The sequence below is a fragment of the Rhinatrema bivittatum genome, chromosome 1, assembly GCF_901001135.1.
Source record: "Rhinatrema bivittatum chromosome 1, aRhiBiv1.1, whole genome shotgun sequence".
Taxonomy (NCBI): Eukaryota; Metazoa; Chordata; class Amphibia; order Gymnophiona; family Rhinatrematidae; genus Rhinatrema; species Rhinatrema bivittatum.
The window spans coordinates 223,327,348-223,343,981 of NC_042615.1; the positions used below are offsets into that span (position 1 = coordinate 223,327,348).

A 16,634-nucleotide genomic window follows, 5' to 3' on the forward strand; every position below is an offset into this window, starting at 1 on the left:
CTTGTGTGTTGGGGAAAAGTATCGTGATAGGAGTATACTACTGTCCTCCTGGCCAAGATGGTGAGATGGACATTGAAATGCTAAGAGAAATTAGGGAAGCTAACCAAATTGGTAGTGTGGTAATAATGGAAGATTTCAATTACCCCAATAGTGACTGGGTAAATGTATCATCGGGACATGCTAGAGAGATAAAGTTCCTGGATGGAATAAATGACAGTTTTAAGAAGCAATTGATTCTGGAACCGATGAGAGAGGGAGCAATTTTAGATCTAATTCTTAGTGGAGCACAGGATTTGGTGAGAGAGGTAACAGTGGTGGGGCCGCTTGGCAATAGTGATCATAATATGATCAAATTTGAATTAATGACAGAAAGGGGAGGACAGTAAGTAAATCTAAGGCTTTAGTGCTAAACTTTCAAAAGGGAAACTTTGATAAACTGAGAAAAATAATTAGAAAAAAACTGAAAGGAGCAGCTACAAAGGTAAAACGTGTGCAAGAGGAGAGGACATTGTTAAAATATACCATCCTAGAAGCACATTCCAGATGAATTCCACACATTAAGAAAAGTGGAAGGAAGGCAAAATTACCGGCATGGTTAAAAGGTGAAGTGAAAGTCACTACGGGGGAACACCCCCAAGGTTCGCGCCCTTATTGGTACAAACTTCGGCGCGCGCGCCCTCCGTCATCAGAAACATGGCAGATCTGCAGCGTCAGGCCAGCCCGGGGACTCTGGGAAGAAACTGCGAGGAGAAGCCGTGGCAGCAACTGTCCATCAGACCTGAAGGGAGTTGCCTCAGATGTAGAGAGGTTGGAGCGAGGGCAAGAGCAAGCACGAACACAACACCTAGAAGATGTGGTAGGCCTGATTGACAAACTGGAGAGTAATTAATCACCTGGACCGGATGGTATACACCCCAGGATTCTGAAGGAACTAAAAAATGAAATTTCAGATTAGTTAATATTTGTAATCTATTATTAAAATCATCCATTGTACCTGAATACTGGAGGATGGCTAATGTAACTGCAATATTTAAAAAGGGCTCCAGAAGTGATCTGAAAAACTACAGACCAGTTAGCCTGACTTCAGTGCCAGGAAAAATAGTGGAAAGTGTTCTAAAGATCAAAATCACAGAACATATAGAAAGACATGGTTTAATGGAACAAAGTCAGCATAGCTTTACCCAAGGGAAGTCTTGCCTCACAAATCTGCTTCACTTTTTTGAAGGGATTAGTAAACATATAGATAAAGTTGAACCAGTAGATGTAGTGTATTTGGATTTTCAGAAGACATTTGACAAACTTCCTCATGAGAGGCTTCTAAGAAAAGTAAAAAGTCCTAGGATAGGTGGTGATGTCCTTTCATGGATTACAAACTGGTTAAAAGACAGGAAACAGGGTAGGATTAAATGGACAATTTTCTTAGTGGAAAAGGGTAAACTGATATGTGTGCTTGAGCTTGAGGCCAACATGGAGATGGCAACTGACCCAGAATCCTCTGCTATCTTAGCCTTTCTGGCTATGTGAACTTTAAATGCCCTACTGAGCCTGATGTGGAGGAAATGAAGAACACCTGGACAGCAGTTGAAGCTGGCGACAATTTGTGATACCAAATTATAGGGACACAAGAGCAGAAGGCAACAGTCAGAACATCAGGCTAGAATGTCAATTCTGGGGCATCTAAGAAATAACGATTGCCCTGAGCAGCAAGATTTTAACAGAACAAAGGTTTATCTAAAGAGTGCTGGTAAATGGGCCCCAACTTGGAGAACTGGTCAGGGTAGTTTAGGGATACTGGATCATGCTGTTGACATGACAACCTATGTAAATGATACTCCAGATGGTCACGCAAGTTAAGAATTTCTGACCTAGTACTGTATTGTATTTTACCTATAAAAGAAGGATCAGTTCATGTATACAGACGTGATGCTGTTTGGTCAGATTGTCAGAGAACGGGCATCCAGCATCTCCCAAAAATACTTATAATGCTCAATAAAAAATTATACTTTCAGTATAGTATTCTTGTGAACATGGAGAAGCATCATAAGTGTGTTTTGTGCATAACAAAACAGTGGAGTACCTCAAAGATCTGTACTAGGACCCATGCTTTTCAATATATTTATAAATGATCTGGAAAGAAATACGATGAGTTGAGGTAATCAGATTTGCAGATGATACAAAATTATTCAGAATGGATAAATCACAAGCGGAGTGTGATAATTTGCAGGAGGACCTTGTGAGACTGGAAAATTGGGCATCCAAATGGCAGATGAAATTTAATGTAGATAAGTGCAAGGTGATGCACATAGGGAAAAATAACCCATGCTGTAGTTACACAATGTTAGGTTCCATATTAGGAGCTACCACCCAAGAAAGAGATCTAAGCATCATAGTGTATAATACTTTGAAATCATCAACTCAGTGTGCTGTGGCAGTCAAAAAAGCAACCAGAATGTTAGGAATTATTAGGAAGGGAATGGTGAATAAAATGGAGGATGAAATAATGCCTCTGTATTGCGCCATGGTGAGACTGCACCTTGAATATTGTGTGAACAATTCTTGTCGCCACATCTCAAGAAAGATATAGTTGCGATGGAGAAAATACAAAGAAGGGCAACCAAAATGATTAAGGGGATGGAACAGCTCCCCTATGAGGAAAGACTAAAGAGGTTAGGGCTGTTCAGCTTGGAGAAGAGATGGCTGAGGGGGGATATGATAGAGGTCTTTAAAATCATGAGAGGTCTAGAACGGGTAAATGTGAATCAGTTATTTACTCTTTTGGATAATAGAAGGACTAGGGGGCACTCCATGAAGTTAGCAAGTAGCACATTTAAAACTAATTTGAAAAAAATTATTTTTCGCACAATGCACAATTAAACTCTGGAATTTGTTGCCAGGGGATGTGGTTAGTGCAGTTAGTGTAGCTGAGTTGAGTTAGAAAATAGTCACTGCTATTACTGGCATCAGTAGCATGGGATATACTTAGTTTTTGGGTAATTGCCGGTACTTGTAGCCTGGATTGGCCACTGTTGGATACAGTATGCTGGGCTTGATGGACCCTTGGTCTGACCCAGTATGCACCCTTCACTTCCCACCCTGCTGGTATCTTAAAATTGTAACATCTTCAGTCCAGCTTGCAGTAGCAGCTTACTAGACCCATGCCTGGTACTTTTAGCATTGCTAGAGGGCTAAGTTGGAAGTGTAAGCTATTTGGTAGCTATTACGGGATAGGCAGGGCCATTAGAGAAAGAGCAGCAGCAACATAGTTGGTAAAAAGCTAATTTGGTTACTGCAAAGTAACCAAATTAGCTTTGATGGGCTTTGATGGTGAGCTGATAGTCCAATATGAAGCCCAAGCTCCACAATCAATTGTTGAAAAGTGCAGCACCAACCTGCACAAATAATTTTATTTCCACATAGTGACTGGCTGTTTCCTAGCATGCTAATTGGTCCATAAACAGACAAATGAAACAGTTCAATTTATGTATCATATATTATGTTTCCAATTGGCAATTCAAAGTAGAATCAAACAAGAAGTACCAATAATCTGGGTGCAAGATAATTCAATGCAAAAAAAAGTAACAGCATCAAATGTCAAATATGGCCTTTTTATCTGCCTCTGTATCATTGATTCAAGGATGACTGCACATGAGCCTTCCACTAATGTTATCACGAATGTATGTGTTGGTTTGTTTTAACTTGATTGTAATCTGCTTTGAGGCCATGTTTGTAATATCTGATGTTTGAAAGTGAATTACTACATCGGGCCCATGATTGAAATAAATTTTTCTGACACTGCCCAACCCCCATCAGCCGATAACTCTAATAACTGGTCATAGCTGGGGCAATTGCATACTACTTCATGGTTCTCCCCCTCCATCCCAGCAAGCATGATTACTATGGATTCCGAATCATCTCGTAATTGGATTTTATATACCCCCACCGTTCATTCATTCTCTGTCCCGGGATCACCAAAAAAATGCCCAGCTCCCTTCAGTGATACAAACTTTAAAAACTGATATCATGCCCCTCCCCCGAACCCATGGCTGGTGCAAGGCTATTAGGTGCCCTAGGCGAACCTTATAGCCTTGCATAACGCCCCCCCGCACCATTCCACATACATAGTTAAGAGTTATGCATTTATATTTTACTTGCAAAATATGAAAGTACAGTATTCTGAGGTAAAAATATAATTTACATTACATTTAAATGCACTGCTGAGATGCCAACCAGAAATCCCTGCAAAAAAAACACTTGGAACCCATAGGGTATTAGGCCTATTGTGATGTGTGTTGGGTGTGGTTTGACCCTCAGAAAGCCCTAAAACACTACTAAACTTCCTATTAGGAGAATGCCTCACCTCAATCACACATACAGAACAAAAACAGACCCTCACCAAATACAGAATAGAGCAACCATAAAGTAGAAATATAAATGTGTCAAAACCTGAACTGGAAACCATAAGAAGCCAGACTCTCTATGCAGTGCAACAATGAAAAAACAGAACCGTCACCATTCCTCAAATATCAAACAAAATCAAGAAATAAAATGAATACATCATCTTAATACTAAAAACATACTAATAATATTTAAAAATAGCTGATGAATAAAAGAAAAAATAATTAAAAGCTTATATACAAGTTTTTTAAAATGTCTCAAACACCAATAAAATATTTCAAAACAGCAGACACAGCAAATAACACCTGAAAAAATAAAACTAAAAAGGATTTCAAAAACTCACGCTCTCTATACCCTGGGAACTTTGATTTCCAGTCACCTTGAGATTGTCATGGATTAGTGGGAGAGGGATTCACCAACTTTCTCCTTTTGCTTATATACACACACACATACAAGCTCATACACGCGCATACGCGCCCTCTCAGACAAACCTGCAGAGATCTCCAGTTTTTCTTTGTTTGGGATCTACCAGGAGTATCAAGCTCTCATTTTCATTTCAGCTGCTGACAGGTTGGAATCCATCTGACACTGATGCAGACACAGACACAGACACTCACTCACTCTCTCTCTCTCTCTTCATATACATGCACACACTGAAGGCAGATCATCCTTTCTTTCGCCAGCAACCTCGGAGCCTGTCTCATTCCTCTGCTGCTATTGTTACTGCTGCCGCTTGGGTACTGGGGAGGTGCTGATTGCTGCTACTGGCACTGAAGCCTGTTCTGCTGCCTCCTCTGTGCAGGCCCCATGGTATTAAAATTTTGCAGGGCTTCCAGTTCCTCCATACTGATCTCATACATCATGAAATTGGCATAGAGAAAGTGCTACTTTCTCTATGCCAATTTATGCTACTTTTACACATTTATTTATTTATTTTTATTTAGAAACTTTTATATACCGGTATAAGTAGGGACATCATACCGGTTTACATTTGAACAAAAAGGCTTGAAAATACATGTTAACAGGGGAAGCGAACTGGGAGGGGGATAACAAGGAGCAGCGTGGAAAGAAAGATTAACATAACAGGAACAAGCATAAGTTAACAGAATAATTAGTTCCTTAATATAAGGAGGTTGTGATCACCATAAAGCGGTGCAGGGATGGGGTAGAGGGGGATCTATTCTGGATAGGCTTGTTTGAATAGTAGCGTTTTTAGTTTCTTTTTAAATTTGAATAAACATGGTTCGAGGCGCATGTGTACAGGGAGGGAGTTCCAAAGAGAGGGGCCTGCAATAGAGAGGGCACGATCGCGAGTGGAAGAGAGGTGGGCTGTTTTCAGAGAGGGAACATGTAGTGTGCCCATGTTGGTGGATCTGGTGGGATGGGTGGACTGTGGGGAATTGAAGGGGATGTCGAGCCAATTGGAGTTGTGGGCGTGTATGGATTTGTGTATTATGGTCAACGCACATTCCCAAAGATAGCATATGGCAATCACTAAAAATTAAAAAATGATATTTTTTTTTTTACATTTGCTGTGTGATCTTACTTTTCTAATTGGTTGGTCACAGGCTTTTTTCCCCCACCTTCCCTTTCTTTGTCTTTTGCCAATTCCTTTTACAGGGTCTCTTTTTTTTGTTTCTTTTCTTTCCACTTGTCTTCTTCACTTCTTCCCTCAAACACAGACAAGTTCTCATTCTCACATGTTCTCTCTCTCACACACACACTCTCAAACGCTGACTCACACACACTCAGGCTCTCATTCTCACACGCTGTCTCTCTCACACAGCTCTCCCTCTCAAATGCTCTCTCATACATAAATACACTCTCTCTTTCACATGCCGTCTCACAAACACACACACACACAGAGGCTCTCACATGTTGTCTCTCTGATCATACAGGCTCTTATTCCCACACATGGTCTCTCAACCCACTCTCTCTCACACAATTTCCCAACTCACTCTCCTACACACACACACTCTATAGGGCCTTCTGTTTGTGGGTCGCTGTGGTGACCCTGATCTTTTTGGGCCGCTGCAAGGTGGGATCTGCAAGCAGCGGCCCTGCTACAAACGCTACTTCTCATCTGCACGTGGCCTTTGCTCCTCCTCCTTCCTGCCTACGTGGCTCCATCAACGTTTTTCTTCCAGGGCTGTGCAGCCAGGAAAGAGGGGCACCTGGATGTGACTTTTTCTTCGGGCCGTGCGGGGATGAGCTCCACCAATCTTCCTGCTGTGCATGGCCGGCACATGGCATAAAAGTAACATGCCCCCCCCACCACCACCACCACGAAACTGCTTCTTGCGTTTTCTGCCGCTGATGAACCCGATACCACGGGCGGAGGAAAAATTTCACTTTTTCTGCTGCTGGTGGGTTGGGTCCACCGGTGGCAACACGGGCCTCTCCCTGCTCCTGATGCCGCCCATCCTGGTATACCGTCCTGTGTAATTGCACGGTTTGCACACCCTGTGGTGCTGGCCCTGTGTGTATGGTAACACCTGGCTTTCTGATAGCTTTTAGATGTTGAATCACAGGATTCACTTGTATGAGCAGAAATTAAATTTATCTTTTGCTTGCTCTTGAAAGTTGGCGAGCAAAATTCAACAAAGCAACCCACTCTCTCATAGAAACTGAGGTGGGCTAAAAGACTTTTGCGTTATTTACAGAAGGCACACCACAACTCATGAATTTCCAGTCCAGTACTGGCATTCAGTACTACAGAAGAATGGTAACTGCAGAACACACATTAAAAAAACATTCAGCAGTGCTCCTGAATTCTCAGACATATTTCTGGCACTTGTAATTTATACAAACTGAATCAGGTGAGACTACTGGACTCTCAGCTGTACAGCTCTCAGCGGCTTCCTGAACCAGAACTTTCTCTCAGCAGCCTCTCTCAGCCCTACCCTTCGCCTACTCAGCCTCCCTCTCCTCACTAGAAATCTCACTTCCTCCATACAGGACAAACAGCAGATCACAAGATTTAAGAACACATTTTTAAACCATACCCTCCAATTTTTTATTTTTTTTTGTAAAAGGAGACCTATGTGGTGGTGGTGGTGGTTTTAACACATGGCCGCAATATATTTTTTAGTGGACTAATCTAAGAATTATCCAAAAATGTTCCTGTGCTTTAGCTTTTCAGATTACACGGGTCCCTTCTTCTGACGCAGTTTTGCATCCCTGGCAGCCTGCATCGTTTCAGCGCGGACTCTCCCGCCGGCCGCGCTCTGCGTTAACCGGAGATCCTCCCGTTCACTTTAGCTGGCGGCGGGCACGTTGACGTCACAGCGCCTCTCCCAGCCGGCTGCCGGAACGCGGAAGTGCGCGGGGGCGGAGCTCCCCGAGAACCAACCCGCGCCCGACCTCGCGTTTGGTTATTGTTTGGCGGGGAGTGAGGGTGGGTTAGGGACGGTGCACGCGCCGGTATCCGTGTCTGGCTCTGGCTGGTAGCTGCGGGTCGCGTACGGTTGTGGCCGCCATGCGGGAGAGCTGGGTCCGGGCCCGGCCGGAGGAGGGCAAATCGGAGCCGAAAGATGAGGGCTCCGGGCCGGTGATCGCAGCCGTTTTCGTGGCGCTGTTTATAGATCTGCTGGGCTTCACCCTCATCTTACCGCTGCTACCCGCTATCGTGCAGCACTACGGCGAGAGCGGGGTGAGTACAGTCCTGAAACTGGCTCCGGCTGCGCCTGTCCGCTGCCTGGGAAGCAAGCAAGGGAGGGAAAGAAAGTGGAAGGGGGGGTTGATTTTTAACTTATCGGGTGCCCGTACCCCGATCCGACTTCACAATGGGAAACGCCCTCACGGAGGATCAGATCTGTGTAAGTGGGAGAAGCACGAGTAACTCAAAGTGTCACACAGATAATAGATATAGATAGAATCTAATAAATATATGTATATATACATCTATCGGGTGAAATGTATGATAGAAAAAAATTTGTGAAGTACAGGTAAGGCAGGCATGACATAAAGCGAGTTTAATGCATAAATTTAAAAAAATCCTCATTAGATGTGACTTTCAGAGTATGTGTCAGTCATCATCTTATCTTTATCTGATACAAAAAAAAAATAATGAATCCAAGTCCACGCATGAGAAGCAGATGGCGGTGATTGTTATTAGCAATAAGCCTCCTGGGGCAAGGTCCTACAGGCCTGTGTGGCTTTCTGCTTCTTCATTGTTTGTCATGTAGTGACTTGGAGGAGTGGGTTTGTGTAATATCTTCTGCATTGTTTCTGTAGATACAGTGTTGTACTTGATGGAAGACTGTATAACGCCTTTATCCACATTGGTGTCCATGTTATTTGAAACCATACGGACAAAAAAGTTTGGTACCTCACTCCTGAAATAGCTTCTAAAGGTGAAAGGGAGGAAGGAGTAAGGCTGTCCTAGGAAGAAGACCTAGAAACTCATTGTAATAGGTCTTCATTCTCTTATGTCTCTTATGATGCATAAGTAGGACACCTGTTAAGAAGATCTGAGCACCAACGGAGCGAATGTTGGCGAGAATTATTTGAGACCAAGCCTTTTGTCTTGGTCTCATAATATTATCAAGCAATAACAAATTATTCCAAACATAGATGTTTAAAAATCTAGAGGTGTTCCAATGAAAGGAGACCAATAACCATATTGAAGTAAAAGATCTACTTTATGGTGTTGCTTGGGTGAATGAGGGACAGAGCGAGGTAAGAGGCAGTATAGGTTTGAGGGTGAACTCAAGATTGTACAATGGTGGATATTTATAGTGTGAACTAAATTGAGCGGTCCAAAACATTTGTATTAGATGTAGGTAGATTTTATGTAAGGAATTAAATTTATATGATGTCATATTCTCAATAAAACATAAATGATTTTTAATTGAATAGTGTACTTTTTTGAAGTAATCCAATAGGAAGCAATAGTGCTTTTCCTTCCCAAACATTTTTGTGTTGGGTGTTTTTTGTATGTTTGTTATACGGTTAGCACATATAATATACCATAGGTTGCCTTAGTTTTTGAATTCTATTATATATATATATATATATATATATATATATATATATATATATATATATTGTAAGTGGTATTTTTACATGCAATGCTGTGCTTCTAACCAGAAAACCTTGCAAAACAGACACTTGGAACCCATATAGCAGAGGTTACTAAACCTGTCCTGAGGGACCCCCAGCTAGTCTGGTTTTCAGAATACCCACAATGAATATGCATGAGATCAAATTTGCATGTCATGGGGGGCAATACATGCAAACTTTATCTTGTACATATTCATTATGGCTATCTTGAAAACCTGTCTGGTTGGAGGTCCTCCAGAACAGGTTTGGAAACCACTGCTATTTGGTATTAGGCCTGCTGTAATGTGCTACGGTCATGAGCTTGGTCTTCAGAAATCCATGAGAAAACACAATTCAATAAACTTTTTTTTATCAGAACAGCCCTGTCTGCCAGTACTCGAACAGCAACAACCCTACCTATGAAAAGTCAACACTGCAAACATTACAACAGGCTCTAAACCACCAATATACCCCCTATTAGGAAAACAGAACAAGCCAAGCTATTATAGATCTTTACACAGAAACTATATGCTAGCGGAATATGCCACCTCAGTCACACAGACTCTCAAAAACAGAATAGAGAGACCGTAAAATATAATAGAAACACGCAGACTGAATTGGAAACTGCAACAAGCCAAATTCTGTGCGCAGTTCAATGATGGAAAAAAAATATACATTACTATTACTCATAAAACAACAAAATCAAGAAATATACATTTCATCATTAGTAAAACCACAGAAGCAACAGCCTCCTTCAGCCCCTGCGACCAATTCGCTCATCCTTGAGGCTGCGGGGGCCCAGGTCACCCCACTTCTCCTCCTGCTAAGGCCTCACTGGTGATTCCGACAGGGCCGAGACCCCCCCCCCCCCCCCCCACGATCCCAAAGGGGCTGCGGCGCTCCTTCTCTTAATTAGATCCCATCAGTCACTTCTGGCAGGACTGCTGCACTTCTCCTTCTAGTTGGGTGCATTTCTCCCAGCGGCAACAACAAGGGATCATTTGCAGCACTATGGCGCCCTTCGGATAGCGGCGCCTATGGCCGAGACTATAGGCACGCTATGGCTCTGCCTGAATATTGAAACCACCATGGTGCTGTAACATTGAATTTATTGGCATCAGTGTGGTTAACAATCAGATACTGAGAGATGCCACTTATTTTCTGTATATGACCTGTTTTTGTAAAACGTTTTTGAAATAAAAATGTCTTCGTTTTTCATGTATTTTTGTGGCGCATCTCAATATTTGATTGTCTATCTGAATATTTCCATTTAGCCAGTGTTAGATTCATTATGGTCTGTGCACAAGTTGGGAGTTCTGGCTGGCAGAAGTCTTGTATACTATACTGCTTTCTTTATTGGATGATGCAGTACATGAACTTTTCAGAGAAGAGAGTTGCCTGGTCTCAAAATTCTCAGATATCCTTTTTACTAGACCAACAAAAAAAAAAACCCACCCCCATTAATCTTAATAAAATGAAAGTTCATATTCTGCCGAACAGCCGTGCATGGTAGTGAGAGAGGTGCAGTCAGATAACCTGTTTTGCCTTGTGTCATAGAAGTGTGAGGCTTAAGCAGTGCATTCAGGGGCCAGCCTTTGGGTAGGGTGAGCTGGGCAGTTGCCCGGAGCACCCTGGGCACCACTGGCATTGCCTGTTGGGCTAATTAGCCAGTATGCCAGGCAGCGACAGTGCTAGCTGAATATGGACCTGGGACAGCAGAGACAACTCTGGGGGGAAATGCTAGCTGCAGAGTGTTCATCTCTTTAAAGGCACTGAAATGACCTCCAGCATGTGTGCTGCTGCACCTTTAAGGTGGACTCGGGAGAGAATGCACCTTTTAACCTGGGTATGTCACCTCTGCCTGTGGCCGAGCGGTTTGCTGAGGGGCTGTGCAGACTGCACGGGTGTGGAACGAAGAGAAGAGGTGCTGAAGCAACTGTGCTGGAAGCTATGGCAAGGGCACCGAACACAGGGTGGTATCTTCCAAACTGTGAGTCAGACCCTGCAGATACTGTGGAGCACATTATACCTTGCTGTCGTACATGCGCTTGAGCAGCAAGAGTGGGGATAACCCATGGAATGCTGTTTCTACAGTTTCATAGAGGTCAATATTCACTATCAGCTCGCTGTGTCTGGGTAACGTTAGACCCGATATTCAGCCAGCGCGGCTTCGAGCAGAATATCCAGGTAAAGTTAACTGGACACTTATTCGGGTAACTTTGTCTGGGCACAGGCCAGTGAAACCATGCTTGCCGTGCCACTGTTTGATTTATTTATTTCATTTTTTATGTGGGTAACGTTTGCCTGGGTAACAGGGTAAAATGGGTCTTCTGCTGGATAAACCATTTGAATATTGACACCCGGTTCCAAGTGAGATAAATTCTTGAAAAGAAATCGCCACATGAAAGTGGATATTTGTTTGAGGGTTTTTTTTTTTGTTTTTTTTTAAACATGTAAGGAGCAGAGGAAGAGGCTTGCTTGAAGCTCTTGGTGGGAGTGGGGGAGGGAAGAGAGTAGATACTGAGGGTTTGTTTTGTTGTCATTATTTCTTTTTTTAAATTTTTACTTGTCTTTTTATATTTAATTTCATATTTAATTTCTTATGTATTTTATTAGATTTCATGATTTTATTTGTATGATTTTATATGAATGTATTATTTAGTTTGTATATTTTAGATTATGAATGTTCACATGTTCATCGCCTAGACCTTCTAAGTGTTCGGCGAGTCACAAATTTTTAATAAATGTTAATGTAGAATGGATTGGTGGGAAAGAACAGCATTTGGATTGTGGGGTTTGGGGGGCGTGTGGGGATTCAGAAATTGGGAGGGAGAGCTGGGACTTGGAGATGAATGGAGAGAGAAGGGACTTTGGGGTGGATTTTAAACCCCCTGCTCGCGTAAATCCGGCCGGATTTACGCGAGCAGGGCCCTCCCGCACCGGCGTGCCTATTTTGCATAGGCCGCCGGCGCGCGCAGAGCCCCGGGACTCGCGTAAGTCCCGGGGTTTTTGAAAAGGGGCATGTCGGGGGCGGGGCCTAATGACGAGGCGTTTTGGGGGCAGAGGCGTGGCGCCGGCCCGGGGGCGTGATCGAGGTCTCCGGACCAGCCCCCGGGTCGGATGACGGCGCGCGTAGATTTACGTCTGCTTCTAGCAGGCATAAATCACGAAATAAAGGTATGGGGGGGTTAGGCAGGGGAAGGGGAGGGCAGGCGAAAAGAAAGTTCCCTCCGAGGCCGCTCCGATTTCGGAGCGGCCTCGGAGGGGAATGGAGGCAGGCTGCGCGGCTCGGCGCGCGCAGGCTGCCCAAAATCGGTAGCCTTGCGCGCGCCGATCCAGGATTTTATAAGATACACACGGCTATGCACGTATCTTATAAAATCCAGCGTACTTTGTTTGCGCCTGGTGCGCCAACAAAAGTACGCGATCGCGTATTGTTTAAAGATCTACCTCTTTGAGAATAGCCAGGGATTGGAGTGGGCACTTGGCAATTTGGCTGGGGTCCTAGTGGGTGGCGTGAGATGGGTCTGCGGGGTCAATCTGGAACCAGTTAAAGGGGATCCGGCTACAGAGGTCTGTCCAAAGCCACAGAAGTGGTTAAAGCAGAACTGTTTTTCAGCTAACTGCACTTTCATATAACTTGCCTAATTGTATACACTGTATAAATTGTATATAACTCTTACCATGTAAGCACTTACTCTATGCTTATATGCTTTGCTCTCCAGTTAGAAATTGTTTAACCTTTCCTTTTTTCTTTTTTCCACCAGCCCAGTTCCACATTCCCTGTTATAATGTAACTTTTGCTTTCATTGTTAACTGGTTTACCCCCTAGTTTATTGTAAACCGGTACGATAAGACCTGGTCTTGAGCATCGGTATATTAAAAGAATGTAAATAAATAAATAAATAAAATAAAGCAGCTCTGCATCCAGGTCAGGAGGAGCAGGGCCAGAGTTGGCTGAAGAGGAGAGGGGGAGGGGGTTTCCAAATGCCTGGAAGAAGGGAGAGAGGGGAGGAGAGAGAGAGCCTGGAGGGAGAGAGGCAGTGTGAGTGTGTGGGGTGCCATGCATACTTTTCGCCCGAGGTGCCATTTGCCCTGAAGCCAGCCTTGTACATTACAAAAAGAGATACTTTTATGACATCTTGAAATAGCACGAGCAAAGCGTCTATGTGTGATAGGGACCTCGGATGGGAACTGCTCATCTTTTTTTTCCTTAACATTAGTAGATACATTTCTTCTTTTTGTGAACATTTTAGTGGTATGGTTCAACCAAGAACTCCCCCCCCCCCCCCCCCCCCCCCCCAAAGAAACCTTGAAATTCAGCAGAAAATCCCTCCTGCCTGGTGGTTATGAGCTGTGCTTCCTTTAATCATAATATCTGCACCCTTTCTGGAAAGTAGTAGTAGATACCCACTGGGTTAATCTTTGTAATAAAATGTTTGCAGTTTATATTCAATAAAATTGTGGCTTGGGAGGAGGAATGTTATTTCTTTTGGCTTTTTTTTTTTTCTTTTTTAATCTAAGTCCATGGAAGGGCACAAAGCTCTGGGTCACTAATCTGCTTTAAAGTGTCGAAAGGCAGAATGTAAATTTAAAATGTATAGTTTTTTTCAGGATCCCTTGAGCTAAATAGTTACACTAAATTATGCAATTTGTTTATTAAGAGCTTTTTAAAGTATAATAGCTTTTCATGTCCAACTTTCCAAAAAAAATAAAATAAATAAAAGCTGTTGCTGGAGAATGTGTTTAATATAACCCTTAGGCTTTTGAATGTTTGGCCAGGCCACACTTATTACATTTGACGGTTTAGACTATTCTATGGTATTTGCAGGGATTTTGTAGTCGAGTTCCTCTTATGGTGCAATTTTGTGCTTCTTCACAGGATGGCTTGTTTCAGTCATTGCAACACACGGTGAACTGGTTTGCAGCGGCGGTTGGGGTACCTCAGGAGAGAAAGTACAACAGTGTATTGTTTGGAGGTATGAATGAAGCCTGTTGTTACATTAAAAAACACATTATATAAACTGTATGTGTTCATAATGTTTCTTTTTTTCATGAAGTGCATTTTTAAAGGAGATAAACGCGTTGTCTCGTAATGTCTCGGCGCCGCCACTAGCACCCTTTCAGGGTTAACCCCATGGCCACTCGGAGGGTCCTGCCGAGCGCTGCTCAGGCCCAGCTGCCCATGCAGCCCTATGCTGGCTGGGTCCCACGTGTCCTTGTACAAATTCCCACCCACAAGTCAGCCCTGTAAGGTTTCTAGGGACACAGACACCACACGATCCAGGGGTCACACAGTTCCTAGAAATGCTCCCACAGACCAAATGTAGAGAATACTGGGATCATTAATCAGGACAGGCAGAGCTAACAAACTAATGAGTTTATTATCAAAAAGAGGGAACAGTAAATGGAAAAATATTCAAATTGCAAGCAGTAATGGGTAGAACAAGAAGGATTAAAAAGCAAAAGTTAGCCAAACATTTTTTTTTTGCACTGTACTCATCAATGCGTGGGGGAGCTTATGAAAATATGCTGTCCACCAGAGTTAGAGCAGGGCCTCTGCCCAGAGATCTGCTCTCTCTGTACTCCCAGCCGAGACATGAGAATTCTAGCAACTTCAGGGCTAGTTCTGTCCGAAGAGCCAATCAGGGCACAGAGGGCTAACAATAGCCCTGTGACCAATGGCTTTCTGGCCAGTGGCACTGCAGGATGTTTGCCTTCCAGCTTTCAAAAAGTGAGAAACTGCCAGCGTTGGTGTAGTTTATTTCACAAAATAGTTTATGTGAGTAACTTGATTTGCCTTTTGCTCATATCTTTGGCTCAGTTGTAGAAAACGCATTGGCTTCTTGACCTTTGAATAGTGCAATTATACTTTTGTAGAAACAAATTTCACATTTTCCTTTGCCTTTTTTTTGTTTTGCTTTGGGTAAAGGGACAGATGTAGTAGGCATCTTTCATCTAGAAATAAAATAGGAAAAACCCTTTGGTACTTCTGACCCAGCCAAGACGCACAGCCGTGGGCTACTTGGTAGCTCTCTGGCAGTCTATTGCCAGCGAGGGAATTTCAGCCAAGCATGCCCTGTCCCTTAAACACATTACATTCCTTCTTTTTCTAATCCTGCTTCATTTTGTTTGAAAATCTCTATCCTGTGAAATTCAGCAACAGCACAGGAGTAAATCTCCAAGGGATGGAGACAAATATGCCCCAAGCTGGACCAAATAGCTTTTTTTTTCCCCATCATTTACAAACTTTGCAGAATTGAATCCTAAGTGAGCCTTCTTCCCTTGGAGGCCACTTGCAGCGAGCGAGCAGGAAAGTTTATCTGCTGTCGGGGCGTGCCGAGCGGTAGGGTATGTTGTCTTTGATCATGTGTCTGCGTGGCCTGGAGTGTAACGATCCATCTTTTCCAGGTCTGATTGGCTCCATCTTTTCCATCCTGCAGTTTTTCTCCTCTCCGCTCACCGGTGCCGTCTCTGATTACTTTGGAAGAAGGCGAGTTATGATGATGACTGTGGTAGGTACCATCCGTTTCCAGTCAAATGAAATTCAAGTAGTTTAGCCAATGATAGACATCCTGTGCTTCATTCTGTGAATTAAGAGGTGTAAAGCGCATCAGGAAAGGTATTTTTATGTGCCGAGCTCGCTTGGTCAACTGCAAGTTTTGTTTAAGCTAAAATCAAGGACTTGAATTAAATTAAAAGTCCCAGAACGTATCTATTCCTCAGTTCTCCTACTTATTTCAAAGTAGCATGACCAGTTTCACTAAATCAGATCAGACTGAATCTTAAAACAGTTTTTGTTCATTCCTTATGTTCTTCAGTGAGCTTCATGTTTTGTAACAGCCGACACGTTTACTTAGGCTTGTGGCACGTTCTCTGGAGGTGGTTATCGAGCGGCTTTGGGATAAGCGGTTGAGCCCGTCTTAACACCAGGATCCTCCCAGATTTTTTTTTTATTTTCTTTTTTCCTAATCTGGCAGTTTCTTCTTCCTCTTTTTGGGCTTCCAGCTTAAGTGGAATCTGCTTCTGTTGGGGCTGTGGTGTCCTGAGCCTTAATTACCCCAAACCAAAGATCCACCAATGTAGGTAAAAATCACCGTAATGAAATACAAAAACCCACACCCACTTATGCATTTTTTCTTTTCTTCTTTCTTTCTTTATGTTCTTTAATTCAACATTATGTATCTCTAAACCAG

The 16,634-nt window shown here is 43.1% G+C and overlaps 1 protein-coding gene across 1 annotated transcript in view; it reads left to right on the plus strand.

Annotated features, from left to right (window-relative positions):
- Positions 1–7,766: 7,766 nt before the first annotated feature.
- MFSD10 (major facilitator superfamily domain containing 10) overlaps positions 7,767–16,634 on the plus strand; it is a 77,167-nt gene continuing 68,299 nt past the window's right edge. The window contains exons 1-3 of the mRNA XM_029592067.1: positions 7,767–8,047; positions 14,321–14,417; positions 15,850–15,953. Of these exons, the coding sequence (XP_029447927.1) occupies positions 7,874–8,047; positions 14,321–14,417; positions 15,850–15,953 (375 nt within the window). The 5' untranslated portion in view covers positions 7,767–7,873. The remainder of the gene's footprint in view (positions 8,048–14,320; positions 14,418–15,849; positions 15,954–16,634) is intronic.